Source organism: Sinocyclocheilus rhinocerous, unplaced genomic scaffold (genome assembly GCF_001515625.1).
Source record: "Sinocyclocheilus rhinocerous isolate Xijiao unplaced genomic scaffold, SAMN03320098_v1.1 scaffold1488, whole genome shotgun sequence".
NCBI lineage: Eukaryota > Metazoa > Chordata > Actinopteri > Cypriniformes > Cyprinidae > Sinocyclocheilus > Sinocyclocheilus rhinocerous.
In genome coordinates, this window is record NW_015633542.1 from 2020088 (window position 1) to 2033777 (window position 13690).

Below are 13690 nucleotides of genomic sequence, written 5' to 3' on the forward strand. Positions count from 1 at the left end.
CGCCACAGACTGTACAAACCACCAAGTTAACCAATCAGAATAGCCTCCTAAGCAGCAAGAAAACGCAACGCGAAGAATTAGAACGCGCAACCTGACGTCAGCATCCACCGACCAATCGGATACCTTTGGGTTGCGGCGTCGCGCTCGCTTGCAGCGTTGTTAAAAAGGAAGCGATGGAGACGGACGTCAAGATGCCATTACTAACAGCAACAGAAGAACTGCAGAGGCAAGAAGACGAGCAAAATGAGGCGTGGCGTTCTTCAGTTCGGCAGATCTGAGAGAATGATTGACGTGAGGATCTGGCGTAAAAGGAGGCGGGGCGAGCAATGATGCAAATCATGTTATGTTGATGTAACTTACATACTCGCGGTCTCAGCACACACGAAGCCGCTGCTCCAGGTGATCGCGAAGTGCTGAGGACAACGTAAGCCAGGTAAAGTGGTCTACCCGAGGTATTTACAACTTATGACATTGTTTTTTAATTACAAATCAATTTTGTTTATGCTACAGTTGTCTTGTTATTAGTACTGAAAGAGAAATCTGATGTTATCAGTATCTGGATATCGCAGGTTAGTTTTTGATATTGCATGTTACATGTTTGAAAAATAAAAGTTCGACAAGTATTCTTTTTGGTACTTTTTTATAGTAAAAAATACAAATAATTAAATACAAATGTAAAAATCATGACAGTACCCTGTTATTTTTGAAAGTACCCTGTAGTACCATATAAATTCCATGGTACATAATGTTTCAGTACTATGGTATATACTGATACTATCACCGTACCATGGTACCGCTACAGTACATTTTGCTAGAAATAAGGTATTTTATAATACTTATATATATATACCATGGTATACCAAAATATACCATGGTATTTACAATAATACTAAAGAATCACCATGTGGTATGTCCAAAACTGTTCTACCATGGTATCTTTCCCACAAAAACATGGTAATGCCATCGTACTTGTAGTTACTTTTAGTGATTTGAGCTCTTTTGTTGTGTTTATTACTTGTCATTTTTCTCTTCTGTGGCCACTGAGGTTGTTGTTGTAGTGTCTTTAATAAAATTTTGCCTCTGCCTGTTTAAATGTTGCTAGGGCTGTGTTTACATCCTCAGGACACCACAAAGCGTGCTCGTTACGCACTGTAGTTCACGACCGCCAGCTACATTTTTCTGTAGGTCTGAAAGTATGTGAAGAATGTGGGCTGTCGTAATTAATTGCCCACCATATGGAAAAAGTTCCTGTGGAAACCAAATGGAAAAAGTGAGAAAAATCACAAAAAAAACACACCGAGTAGCTCGTGCGCCATTTCCCGCCATTCCAGACCTCCAGATTTTATTTTATTTTATTTCATTTTATTTTTTATTATTTTATTTTTGTTGTGTTCACTTCATTGTACTTAGATATATACTGTAGTACAGATTTTTTTTGTCTCATGATATTTACATAACACTCTGTGGTACTTCCAAGAATGGTACATTACTATGGTACATTTGCATACTTATTTTGTTGGTGCTGCCTGCTACAAAAAGTACCTTATTCCCACAAAATATACGTGCAAAACCCCTGTTTTTTGTAATCTACCATAATGGGAATGAAGTATCTTACGTTGACTTTTAAATACCATTGCAAATGAATATGCTAATCAAACAGTACAATAGTACCGCATGTAAAGCTTATTCGGTCTACTTATTAGGAGCCACTGAGACATAGTTTATGGTGTAGAGCGGTTAGTTATATATGCATGAGAGGAATATGGAAAGTTATGTTTCATGTGAATAGATGCCATTGAACAGGCTCCTAGAAGATCCTTCTCTGCCAGCAGGGGTTAAATAAGCTGTCACTGATGAAATTCATGTGTATGTACATTCACGGCCACTAAATTACCTATCATATGAACATGCAGCATTAGGTCTGAAGAGTCTGCATGGAATACTAGTGAATACTTGTGCCACTTTTAGACACTAGAAATTACTCTTATGTTTTCTTTGGTTTTATAGCCTCATGACAATTCAATTTCATATTCTCACACGCCAGGTTGCTACTGTTAAAATTATGACTAACGTCTGTGTCATTGTGGGAATGAGATGTCAGAGCAGCAGTGACTGTTGAAGATGAGAAGTTAATTATGAGAAAGATTTCTGGTCAAATATAAGACTGATGAGGACTTTATGCAAGTTGAGGTGTGATTTATGTTGAGTTAAACCTCTCACGCCTCAAACCACAGTGATTTTTAATCAGCTTAACTGTTTTTAAGTTAGTAAGTAGTTGCATGTTTTCATTTTAGATGCATTCATATGCAAAAAGTATATATAGTAAAATATATGTGCATAATTGAGATTAAACTGAAATTGACCTACATACAGTAGCTGTGCTGGTTTCATGTCTTTCGTATCACTCCTCGCTCTCTTTTCTGTCACATAATAAAATTATATAATTTTAAATCAATATTTCTTATCTATTTGGTAAGTAGTGTAACGGGGTGAAAAATCACATGACAAGTAATCTCAATCAATACCCCGGAGGGTGGATTTATTGGGGTGATGGGTGCTAGTGAGAAAGGTCCAGGTAGGTGCTCCGGTGCCGTGAGTGCTCTCTTCCGTCTTCCCAGTGCAGAGGGTCCGTGCAGTGCTCCTGTGGGGCTGGTCGGTCACATGCTGCTTTCTGTGGGAAAAATGAGAGGGCGAGTTAGTGCTCAGTCTCATGGAGGAATCTCCTAGATGGCAGGGCTTGCGTGGCTTATGTAGCCGCCGCCTGATGAGGTGCAGCTGTGACCGATCAGCCTGTGATGATGATGGCCAGGTGCTCCTCTCTTGTTTCCAGGGCAACGCTGATGAAGCTTCGGGACGCTCGTCACAGTAGCCATGTTCTAAGTAGGATAATGTACAGTCAGCTGGTCATTATCGCAAAATAAAGAGCACGTTGTTGGATTTTACGCTGATGTAAAGCTCTTTCTTTTCCAGATCCATCTCGTTGAGATTGTGTGTATCCATGCATGTTTGAAGAGGTTTAGGATCAGGATGGATGTGGAGGAGACTGGAGCAGGTCAGATGGAGGCAGCGGCCCCAGAGGAAGAGGCACCAGCTCCCAAACGCGGGAGAGGACGACCTCGCAAACAACCACAGGTCAGAGAGACGCAATGATGGATGGATGGATGGATGGATAGGTGGATGGATGGATGGATAGATGGATGGATGGATGGATGGATAGGTGGATGGATGGATGGATGGATGGATGGGTGGATGGATGGATGGATAGGTGGATGGATGGATAGATGGATGGATGGATGGATGGATGGATAGATATAGATAGATAGATGGAGATGGATGATAGATAGATATAGATGGATGGATGGATGGATGGATAGATATAGATGGATGGATGGATGGATAGATATAGATGGATGGATGGATAGATAGATAGATGATAGATAGATAGATGGACAGATAGATAGATGGATGGATAGGTGGATAGGTGGATGGATGGATGGATAGGTGGATGGATGGATAGATATAGATAGATGGATGGATGGATAGATATAGATAGATGGATGGATGGATAGATATAGATAGATGGATGGATGGATAGATATAGATAGATGGATGGATGGATAGATATAGATAGATGGATGGATGGATAGATATAGATGGATGGATGGATAGATAGATAGATGATAGATAGATAGATGGACAGATAGATAGATGGATGGATAGGTGGATGGATGGATAGATATAGATAGATAGATGGATGAATAGATGGATTGATGGAGATGGATGATAGATAGATGTAGATGGATGGATAGATATGGATGGATAGATAGATAGATAGATAGATAGATGATAGATAGATATAGATAGATAGATGGACAGATAGATAGATGGATGGATGGATAGGTGGATGGATGGATGGATGGATAGGTGGATGGATGGATAGATATAGATAGATAGATGGATGAATAGATGGATTGATGGAGATGGATGATAGATAGATGTAGATGGATGGATAGATATGGATGGATAGATAGATAGATAGATAGATAGATATAGATAGATAGATGGACAGATAGATAGATGGATGGATGGATAGGTGGATGGATGGATGGATGGATATATAGATGGATGGATGGATGGATGGATGGATGGATAGATATAGAGATAGATGTAGATGGATGGATGGATGGATGGATAGATATGGATAGATAGATAGATATAGATAGATAGATGATAGATAGATAGATATAGATAGATGGATGGATGGATAGATGGATGGATGGATGGATAGGTGGATGGATGGATGCATAAGGTGGATGGATGGATAGATATAGATAGATGGACAGATGGATGGATGGATGGATAGATATAGATAGATGGACAGATGGATGGATGGATGGATATAGATGGATATAAATGGATGGATAGATGGATGATAGATAGATATGGATGGATGGATGGATAGATATAGATGGATGGATGGATAGATAGATATAGATAAATGGATGGATGGATGGATGGATAGATAAGATTTTTTTAGAAAAGCTGATATAAATTAAATAAAACCAAGTGAACTGAATCCCTCAGGAACCTGTTGAAACCTCTGCTCCCAGGAGGCCGAGAGGAAGGCCGAGAGGCAGTAAAAATAAAGGCCAGCGGGTCACAGCCAAAGTAAGAGAACTTAATGGAGAGCACTTAAACTTAAGCTGAATGATTCTTGTTCAGATATATAACATGCTCTCTCATTCCTTCATCTGTTGTTGGATGTAGGTAGAGCCACCTAGAGAACGGAGACCTCGAGGTAGACCAAGAAAATGGGTAAGAATCACACACACTTTCCTTTAATCTCTGCCGCATGGTTAAATGAGCATCTGATGAACTCAAATATAAAAGAGATTGCATGCAATAAAAATACATTTAAATTTATTAAAACATATATGACCTGAAAATTTTAATAAATGAGTGGTTTCTGCAGCTTAGCATTTGTAATTTGTCTGGTCCTAGTACATTATGTCTTCATTGTTCATTACTCTTTCAAAAGAGTAAACAAAATCCCTTTTTCTATTTTATAACCCTTTTAAATATGGAATCAAACATTACCCTATGTACTTGATTGGATATACCTGGCTATATTGTTAAGTGCATATTATGCCAAAAAGAAGTCTTAATTTTTCTTGCTTTGCTGTTTTTGTGTTGAGCTGGAGAGAGGGAAATCAAAACAAGTGGCAAGATGTTTCTGAGCCATAGCAATTTTAAAAGGTAGAAATGTCTTCTTTTTCCTCTCACATTCTTTGTCTCTTTAATTTATAGCCTCAGAAGACCATTCATCAGGAAGAACAGCAGGTAAAAAAAAACATATAACATTTGAATAAATCCATATAATTTCCAGTATACACTTTTATCATTTCCAGTGTCAAAATATGTTTTTAAAATATTTTTAAATGAATAAATATATTCTCTTTGGTATTTCAAATGTTTGGGTCAGTGAGATTTTAAAAAAAAGAAATGCTCACCAAGGCTGTAATTATTTAATCAAAATCCAGTAAAAACAGCAATATTGTGAAATATTATTATGATTAAAACAACTGTTTTCTATTGTAATATATTTTAAAATGTAATTTATTCCTGCGATGCAAAGCTGAATTTCCAGCATCATTGCTCCAGTCTTAAGTGCCACATGGTCCTTCAGAAATCATTCTAATATGCTGATCTGTTATTATTATCAATGTTGAAACCGGTTGTGATGCTTCATATTTTTGTGGAAACTGTGATTAAAACATTTCAGGACTTTGATGAATAGAAAGTTCAAAAGAACAGCATTTATTTGAAGTAGACATCTTTTGTAACATTATAAATGTCTTAGCTGTCACTGTTGATCAATTTAATGCATCCTTGCTAAATAAAAGTCGAAGAAAAAAAACTTAAGCCCTTACAATTAGTGCTCACTTTATAAATATGCAACAGTTTTCATCGAAATGTTTTTCACTCATTTAAACTGACTCGACTTAATAATGAAACCCGATTAGTCGAGTCGATTATTTTCATTATCGATCATATGGATTAGTTGTTTGCAACCCTGCAACCCATAATGAACAAAATGAATAGTTCTACATGAGAATTGTCTCATTCCGTTAAAAACTAAACCTGATAAGCATGTCAATCAGTGACTGTCAAGAGTTGCAGATCTGAAACAGGCGATGTGTTCAGAAACCGTGCAAAACTCCCCGTTACTCATACAGTACTCAGGTTAGCACCGAGATAAATGACTCAGTGTGTTTAAGGGAAATCCAGCACAGCTCCTTACATTTATTGGTTTCCTGTTCCAACTGTCATGTTTCTCAGGTCATGCACGCACATCTACATGCACACACATTCCTCATGTGTTCTCTTTCCTCTCCACCCAGCCTCATCCTGCGGTTCAAGGGACAGAGTCAACAGAGGAGCCCCCCATTCAGACTCTGCCCGCTGAGCTACCATCGCAGGAGAGTGACTAAAACTACCTCAGTGTTGACTTTGATACTACGTCAGGGGTAAATCTCAATGCCTCCATGTACTCTGTAAAGAGTGAATATGTGCCAGTGCTCAAATTGCGCCCAAAATTGAGGACTCTCTTTGTGCCCTGGGCAAGTTCAGACTACATTTGTCAAAAGTGACCCTAAAATCTGTATACTTCCATCACAAGTCTTTATGGTGAACACCTGTCTGCAAGTTACACTGCCATTTTAAGAACTGAAAATAATATCTTCTCTTTATTATGTGGATTCTTAATGGAACGGTTTACCCAAAAAAAAAAGTACTCATCCTCAGGTCTTCCAAGATGTAGATGAGTTTGTTTCTTCATCAGAAGAGTCCAAACAGCTGATAACAAAAATCACAATAATCCACAAGTAATCCACACCACTCCAGTCCATCACGTAACATCTTGTGAAGTGAAAAGCTGCATGTTTGTAAGAAACAAATCCATCATTATGATGTTTTAACTTTAAACTGTCGCTTCTGGCAAAAAGGATGAGTCCATAATCCACAATAACGCTTCCTCCAGTGAAAAAGTCCATCTCCTATTGTCTTCTCGCATCAAAATACAACAACATATTTGTTTAGATCTGTTTTGGACTGTTTTTTATGCTTGTAAACGGTGAAGTTAAAATGCCTCAGTTATGGATTTGCTTCTTACAAACATGCAGCTTTTGGCTTCACAAGATGTTAATTGATGGACTGGAGTGGTGTGGATTACTTGTGGATTATTGTGATGTTTTTATCAGCTGTTTGGACTCTCATTCTGACGGCACCCATTCACTGCAGAGGATCCATTGGTGAGCAAGTGATGGAATGCTACATTTCTCCAAATCTGTTCTGATGAAGAAACAAACTCATCTACATCTTGGATGTCCTGAAGGTGTGTAAATGTTCAGCTAATTTTCATTTTTGGGTAAACTATTCTTTTAAACTCAACTAGAAATCAAATTTGAACTTAAAACACTTTTATTGTGCATAATTTGACGGCCAGACTTAATGTTCCAGATGTTGGGATTACAAAGAAATTAAAAAATCCAAAGATAATAACATTTAGAAACTGTAATATGGATCACCGTGTATGGATGATGCCTGGGTTATATTAGGTTTATTTAATCTTCTCAGGATTCTGGAAACATTATATTGCCAAAGCTTGAAATGTACTCCTCAATCAAATGTTGCAACTTTTTAAATGATTGATTTTAATGTATAATGTTCTTTTTCTTGTTTTATTTTAATGTTTACAATGGAAAGAATAGATTCAAATGTGTCTGTTTACACCAAACGAGAATAATGACTTTATTAATGATGTAAAACAACAATCATTATAATTCACAACATGATGATGGTGAAATTCAGTACCTCAATGATTGTGTTTGCTCGTTCTAGACAATGGATGATTTGTCATTTGTTTTTAAATGCATATGTGACCCTGGACCACAAAATCATACATCGTCATATACATCGTCTGAAAGCTGAATAAATAAGCTTTCCATTGATGAATCTGGAATCTGAGGGTGCAAAAAAATCAAAATATTGAGAAAATCGCCTTTAAAGTTGGCCAAATGAAGTTCTTAGCAATGCATGCTACTAATCAAAAATTAAGTTTTAATATATTTACAGTAGGAAATTTACAAAATATCTTCATGGAACATGATCTTTACTTAATATCCTAATGATTTTTGGCATAAAATAAAAATCTATAATTTTGACCCATACAATGTATTTTTGCTACGAGACCAGGTTGTATTTTTGGCTATTGCAACAAATATACCCCAGCGACTTAAGACTGCTTTTGTGGTCCAGGGTCACATATATTGTCAATGGCCAGTCTCTGGAACAGGATAACATTTTTGGCACTATATTTTCATAATTAGTATATATATATATATATTTTTTTTATCATCCAGTCTAATTTTTACTGCTATGAATTGTCATTGCGCTGGTATGCGGATGATGTTTACAACATGACTGATGTTTAAAGCTTCTCCTATTGTCAATACAGTTGTGTTGTGTTAAATATTACAGTTCAGATACAGTAGATGCACTTAAAAACCGGTATAATGGTACCAAAATATTGTTCAAAAAAGATCCTTTTTCTGATCAGGAAGTTTTTGATGTGAAGTCAATCGAGCAATGTTCAAACACATCATGGTATATAGTCAGCTAAGTCGTTTACGTATTAAAACATTTGACGATGTGCCTCAGGTAACATACCTCTTTTTTTATATCTTTCAAAGGCCAGTAATGCTTTTTATGCAGCTGTATATCAGTGAATAAAGTTCCTGTTTGAGACACGTTTACATGATCCATCAGTTATTGTCTTTATTGCATTTATCCAAAACGATTCCCTAGTTTTCAAGAACACACCTGCACATAGTGTAAATATCCTTTTTATTATGTCCTTCATTGTCATAAAAGTAACAACTGTCTTTAAAATGATCCGCCGCTGGTTTGTGGTGCACAGAGAATTATTACATTTTGCTATTTCATCTACACAACCACACAGACAGACATGCACGCACACACACACACACACAGGAAAATAAAAATCATCATTTATGTAGATTCACAGGCTCTGTGACAGAACTTTTGTGTTTCAATGTTCAATGATCGGAAAAAGTGAGTTCATGTCACTTGGAAGATCTTTATAATACTGTCTCTGAAATGGCTGACTGATGTCATGTCTGACACTTCATCACAATTTAAATGAAACAAATGTAACTTTAAAGCTAAAAATTCTATTCTCAGGGTAAGTTCATGTACTTCCTTTTAGTAAGCACATCAGTTCACAGAACCCTCTTCAGCTGTGTATAAATAATAAATCACGTAGTTCTCTCATTCACCAAACTAATAAAGATTTCTCACAAACAAAAGGGGTTTAAAGTTGCATTTGGAGTCCCTTCTTAAAAATAAACATTATTTTATCAGTCATTCATAAACACAGGGTGAGCCTCATTCAGCGTTTCTAAAATCATTTTTTCGTACATTGTCACAATATTTGGCACATTTGTTCTGCTCATGTTGCATGAATGAGGCTCATGAGAGATGAAAATAATTTTTATAACCGTTGGACAGATCCAGCTGACTTCTGTAGTAGTGAAGTAGTGTCCTTAAAATGTGTAATGTATTATTTGTCACTGTACACTGTAAAAAATATTCTCATCATTGTTTATTTGTTGCAACAATTTCTGTCATTTGCGCTCAGAGATTCTGGGTTTATGTTTTTTGTCATAATTAAATTCAAAGTGGTCAAAAAAATGCAATGATCTTAAAGGAATATGAGGTGAATGGGTGCCGTGAGAATAAGAGTCCAAACAGCTGATAAAAACATCACAATAATCAACAAGTAATTTAAAATATGAGTCCTCTATCCATAATATTGCTTTCTCCGGTGAAAAACTCATCTCGTCTGAATCAGGGGAGAAATATGCATAGATCAAGCACCATTTACAAGCCAAAACAGTTGTAAACAAATATGTCAGTGGGGATAGGAGATGGACTTTTTCACTGGATGAAGTATTATGGACTCATATTTTGGCTAAGAGTGACGGTTTAAAGTTAAAAGGCCTTGATGGATTTGTTTATTGTGATGTTTTTATCAGCTGTTTGGACTCTCATTCTGACGGCACCCATTCACTGCAGAGGGTCCATTGGTGAGCAAGTGATGTAATGCTACATTTCTCCAAATCTGTTCCCATGAAAAAACAAACTCTACATCTTGGATGGCCTGAGGGTGAGTCAAGTTTCAGCTTATTTTTCATTTTGGAGTGAAATATTCCTTTAACACTTCGGGCTGTAACTTTGGCTTAAGAAATGAATAACTACAAAAGCAGCAATTAACCCAATGTTTTACATTTGATTTTGTTTTTTACAGTGTACTATATCGTACCAAAAGTTAATGCAAATATTCCTGAATCCCAGTGTCCAGTTTTCTGTGTCCCCTTCTTCCTGTGCAGCATATGAGTGTCGTCATGCATTAATGGCATCAGCCACGTCAGTGAAAACAAGTCGACTGGGTTTCTGCGTTGTTCCCTGTCTTGTGGTCAGTGTCTGTGGCGGGAAAGAGAGAGCGAAAGTAAGTAAACAATACAGGATATTGACGGTTATAGAATATAAATAATACAAATGTAAATCTAGTTCTACAATGAAACATTGCACAAATATGAATTAGCGAAATAAAATGAATTCTGGTATGTTGACCGTATGAGACGAATGAGGCTACTAGTGCCAGAACACAAATGGAGGAGAGTTTAAATGTGGATGATGAGTATTAGTGATATTAAATGAATGTGTGGTAATGATACATTTACAGTGATGAATACTTTACCACAAATAACAAAGCACACAGCCTGGTGTCAGAACTTAAGAGAAATGAGAATGGTAGAAATCGAAATTAAGAAAAAACATTCCAAAATGTATGGCATAAATTATTTTGAGAGACTCACCATGCTGTCTTAGTTTTGTAATAAATTCCATAAAAGTTTTATTTTATTAGAATTATATATTATAGAGTTGTGGTCAAAGTTTTACATATACTTTGCAGTATCTGCAAAATGTTAATTATTTGACCAAAATAAGAGGGATCATCATACAAAATGCATGCTATTTTTTAAAATACTGACCTGAATAAGATATTTCACATAAAAGTTACAACAGTTAGAAAACAGTTAAACTGCTCGCTGTTCTACAGAAAAATCCTTCCGGTCCCACAAAATCTATCAATCTATCTATCTAAAAAAAAACAAAAAAAACATTTAGTTTAGAATCCGCAATGTATGCCCTAACATTTTTGTTTGTTTGTATGTCTTTGCCTTTGACCCGTGTGGTGGTGTTCTCTTACTTTGGAGTTTGGTCCTGCTGGGCTTCCATCTCGTCCGTGGTCCAAGAGTTCCTGCTCTAGATCATCCTGTTCTTCAGCTGGATCAAAGTTATACATGGGCATCAGCTGGTGTCTCAGTTTCTCCAGCCTGTAGAAGAAAACCATCACAGCTTCATTAAGGACACTCTTCTATGTGGGGAAACATCAGAGGGTTCCAAATAGACCCAAAAAGGGATTTCGGTCTTGCATTAAATATTCACTGAAGAACCTTTGATTTTTTAGACTGTAGTGGAGTGATACAGGAATGTGACATTTCTTACCTTTTCTTTTTTCTGATGTACAGAAGCTGGCGAGGAGAAGAAAAATGTAAATGTAACTCAAAATATGCGTGACTTTAAGTCAATTTCAACATCAAGACTCAATTTTGTCAGAAAAGAGAAAGTGTAATATGAAATATAGCTACTTGTATTAAACTTTTAGGAAAACTTTTCAAAAGATCAATAAAATTGCATTAATGTTTTGAAAGAAGTCTCTTCTGCTCACCAAGGCTGCATTTATTTGATCGAAAATACAGTAAAAACAGTAATATTGTGAAATAATATAATTTCAAATAAGTTTTCTATGTGAATATATTGTAAAATGTAATTTATTCCTGTGATCAAAGCTGAATTTTCAGCATCATTACTCTAGTCTTCAGTGTCACATGATCCTTCAGAAATCATTCTAATATGCTGATTTGCTGCTCAAAAACATTTCTGATTATTATCAATCTTGAAAACAGTTCCGCTGCTTAGTATTTTGTGGAAACTGATAGATTTTCTTTTAGGGTTCTGTAATAAGTTCCGAATAATTGCATTTATTCGAAATCTTTTGTAACATTATAAAAGTCTTTACTGGCACTTTTGATCAATTTTATTTGACGTGTTTGTGTTGAGTAACAATGACAACATTTTGGGGTGTACCACGAAAACAGCCAGCCCAATGACTGTGATGATGCCAAAGGGCACGAGCACCATCCCCATCCCGGCGCCCTCCACTGAAGCGATGGGCAGCTGTGTGGAGTTCAGGCCGGTCTCGTTGGCGGACGACGTGACGGAGTGGAAGGTGGTCCTGGACGTTACGTTCTCCGGCTCAGTTCTGGGCTCTGCTGAACTTGTGAGAACGGGAGTGAAGGTGGTGAGGGAGAGAGTGGGGGCCGGGAATGGGGCCAGGGTTTGGGTGGAGGTGAACATATCGGGTTTGGTGGTGGTCAGAGACATGGTTCTGCGTCGCGGAGGCGAGTTGAGTGAATCGTTACATCCCTAAAAGTAAGTAAATATTATGACAGTTTAGACATGTATTTCATTTTTAGACTCATATTTGTTTTATGTTTTATTTTCAACATTAATAATTTTCCATTCTTTCTGAAGACTGGTTGAAAACAAGAGGATTAATCATTTTATTTTATTCTGCTGACAGATAGATTTCTTTTTTTTTCAGGTTTATGTATCTAAGTTTATTTTGCTGGTGGGTATAGAAAACAAGAATCAGTGTAACCTAATAGAAACATAAATATTTTCCAGATAATATTTTACACATACTATAATATTTGTATTTTTCACAGTATATACAGGTGCATCTCAATAAATTAGAATGTCGTGGAAAAGTTGTTCTTATGTGAAAATATATATTTTTAATGTCTCTTCTTCTCAAAAAGAGTGCATTTCTGTGAAATACAATAAAAACAGTAATATTGTGAAATATTATTACAATTTAAAATAACTGTTTATTTGAATATATTTTAAAATGTAATTTATTCCAGTGATGGTAAAGCTGAATTTTCAGCATCATTACTCCAGTCTTCAGTGTCACATGGTCCTTCAGAAATCATTCTAATATTTGCTGCTCAAGAAACATTTATTATTATCAATGTTGAAAACGGTAGTGCATCTTCATATTTTTGTGTAAACCGTGATTCTTTGATGCATAGAATGTTCAAGAGAATAGCATTATTACTGTCACTTTTTATCAATTTATTGTGTCCTTGTTGAATACAAGTATTAATTTCTTTCAAAAAAAATCTCTGACCCCAAACACTCTGCAAAGGATGTGCTTTGGTCAAATGAGGTGTTTTAAAAGACACATAGTGTTACTCTTATAAGAAAGTGCTAAACCCAATGTGAAGCATTTTCTTAAAGTTTTCTATTTCTTTAAGAACATTTGAGATTTAATTAAGAAACATTATGAAATCTTCAGTCTGTGTATTTGAAAGCAACCGATCAATTAGAAACTCAAACAGGGGGGAAAAGGGAATTTTAGATACATGCATGTTTGGAAAGCATGGCTCTATCAGTGAGAAAATCTGTCTGATTGCATGAT

The 13690-nt window shown here is 36.3% G+C and overlaps 2 protein-coding genes across 4 annotated transcripts; one reads left to right on the forward strand and one right to left on the reverse strand.

The window, feature by feature from the left end:
- The first annotated feature begins 181 nt into the window (after window positions 1–181).
- LOC107744384 (high mobility group protein HMGI-C-like) lies at window positions 182–7297 on the forward strand. 3 transcript variants are annotated; one of them, XM_016558006.1, is made up of 7 exons: window positions 182–433; window positions 2971–3132; window positions 4585–4668; window positions 4768–4815; window positions 5308–5340; window positions 6402–6527; window positions 7260–7297. In XM_016558006.1, the coding sequence occupies exons 2-6, from the start codon at window positions 3028–3030 to the stop codon at window positions 6489–6491; spliced, it is 360 nt and encodes a 119-aa protein (XP_016413492.1). In that variant the 5' UTR covers window positions 182–433; window positions 2971–3027; the 3' UTR covers window positions 6492–6527; window positions 7260–7297. The 3 variants fall into 3 exon arrangements, with proteins under 3 accessions (XP_016413492.1, XP_016413493.1, XP_016413490.1); XM_016558007.1 differs by lacking the exon at window positions 7260–7297 and having other exon boundaries at window positions 182–452; window positions 6402–6811; XM_016558004.1 differs by lacking the exon at window positions 7260–7297 and having other exon boundaries at window positions 6402–6811.
- A 2943-nt stretch (window positions 7298–10240) lies between these two features.
- Window positions 10241–12591, reverse strand: LOC107744401 (uncharacterized protein C3orf18 homolog). The gene is made up of 4 exons (XM_016558029.1): window positions 12295–12591; window positions 11653–11678; window positions 11354–11480; window positions 10241–10563 (listed from the first exon to the last, which is right to left on the reverse strand). Exons 1-4 carry the CDS (start codon window positions 12589–12591, stop codon window positions 10483–10485), a joined length of 531 nt encoding a protein of 176 aa, XP_016413515.1. The 3' UTR covers window positions 10241–10482.
- Between the last annotated feature and the right edge of the window lie 1099 nt (window positions 12592–13690).

Coding starts and splice junctions, on each gene's coding strand:
- LOC107744384 (XM_016558006.1), top strand. CDS start 3,028: ATGGATGTGGAGGAGACTGGAGCAGGTCAGATGGAGGCAGCGGCCCCA. Junction 4,669..4,767: donor GCCAGCGGGTCACAGCCAAA/GTAAGAGAACTT, acceptor TGTTGGATGTAG/GTAGAGCCACCTAGAGAACG. Junction 5,341..6,401: donor TTCATCAGGAAGAACAGCAG/GTAAAAAAAAAC, acceptor CTCTCCACCCAG/CCTCATCCTGCGGTTCAAGG.
- LOC107744401 (XM_016558029.1), bottom strand. CDS start 12,591: ATGTCTCTGACCACCACCAAACCCGATATGTTCACCTCCACCCAAACC. Junction 11,679..12,294: donor TTGGGCTGGCTGTTTTCGTG/GTACACCCCAAA, acceptor TCTCCTCGCCAG/CTTCTGTACATCAGAAAAAA. Junction 11,481..11,652: donor TACATCAGAAAAAAGAAAAG/GTAAGAAATGTC, acceptor TTTCTTCTACAG/GCTGGAGAAACTGAGACACC.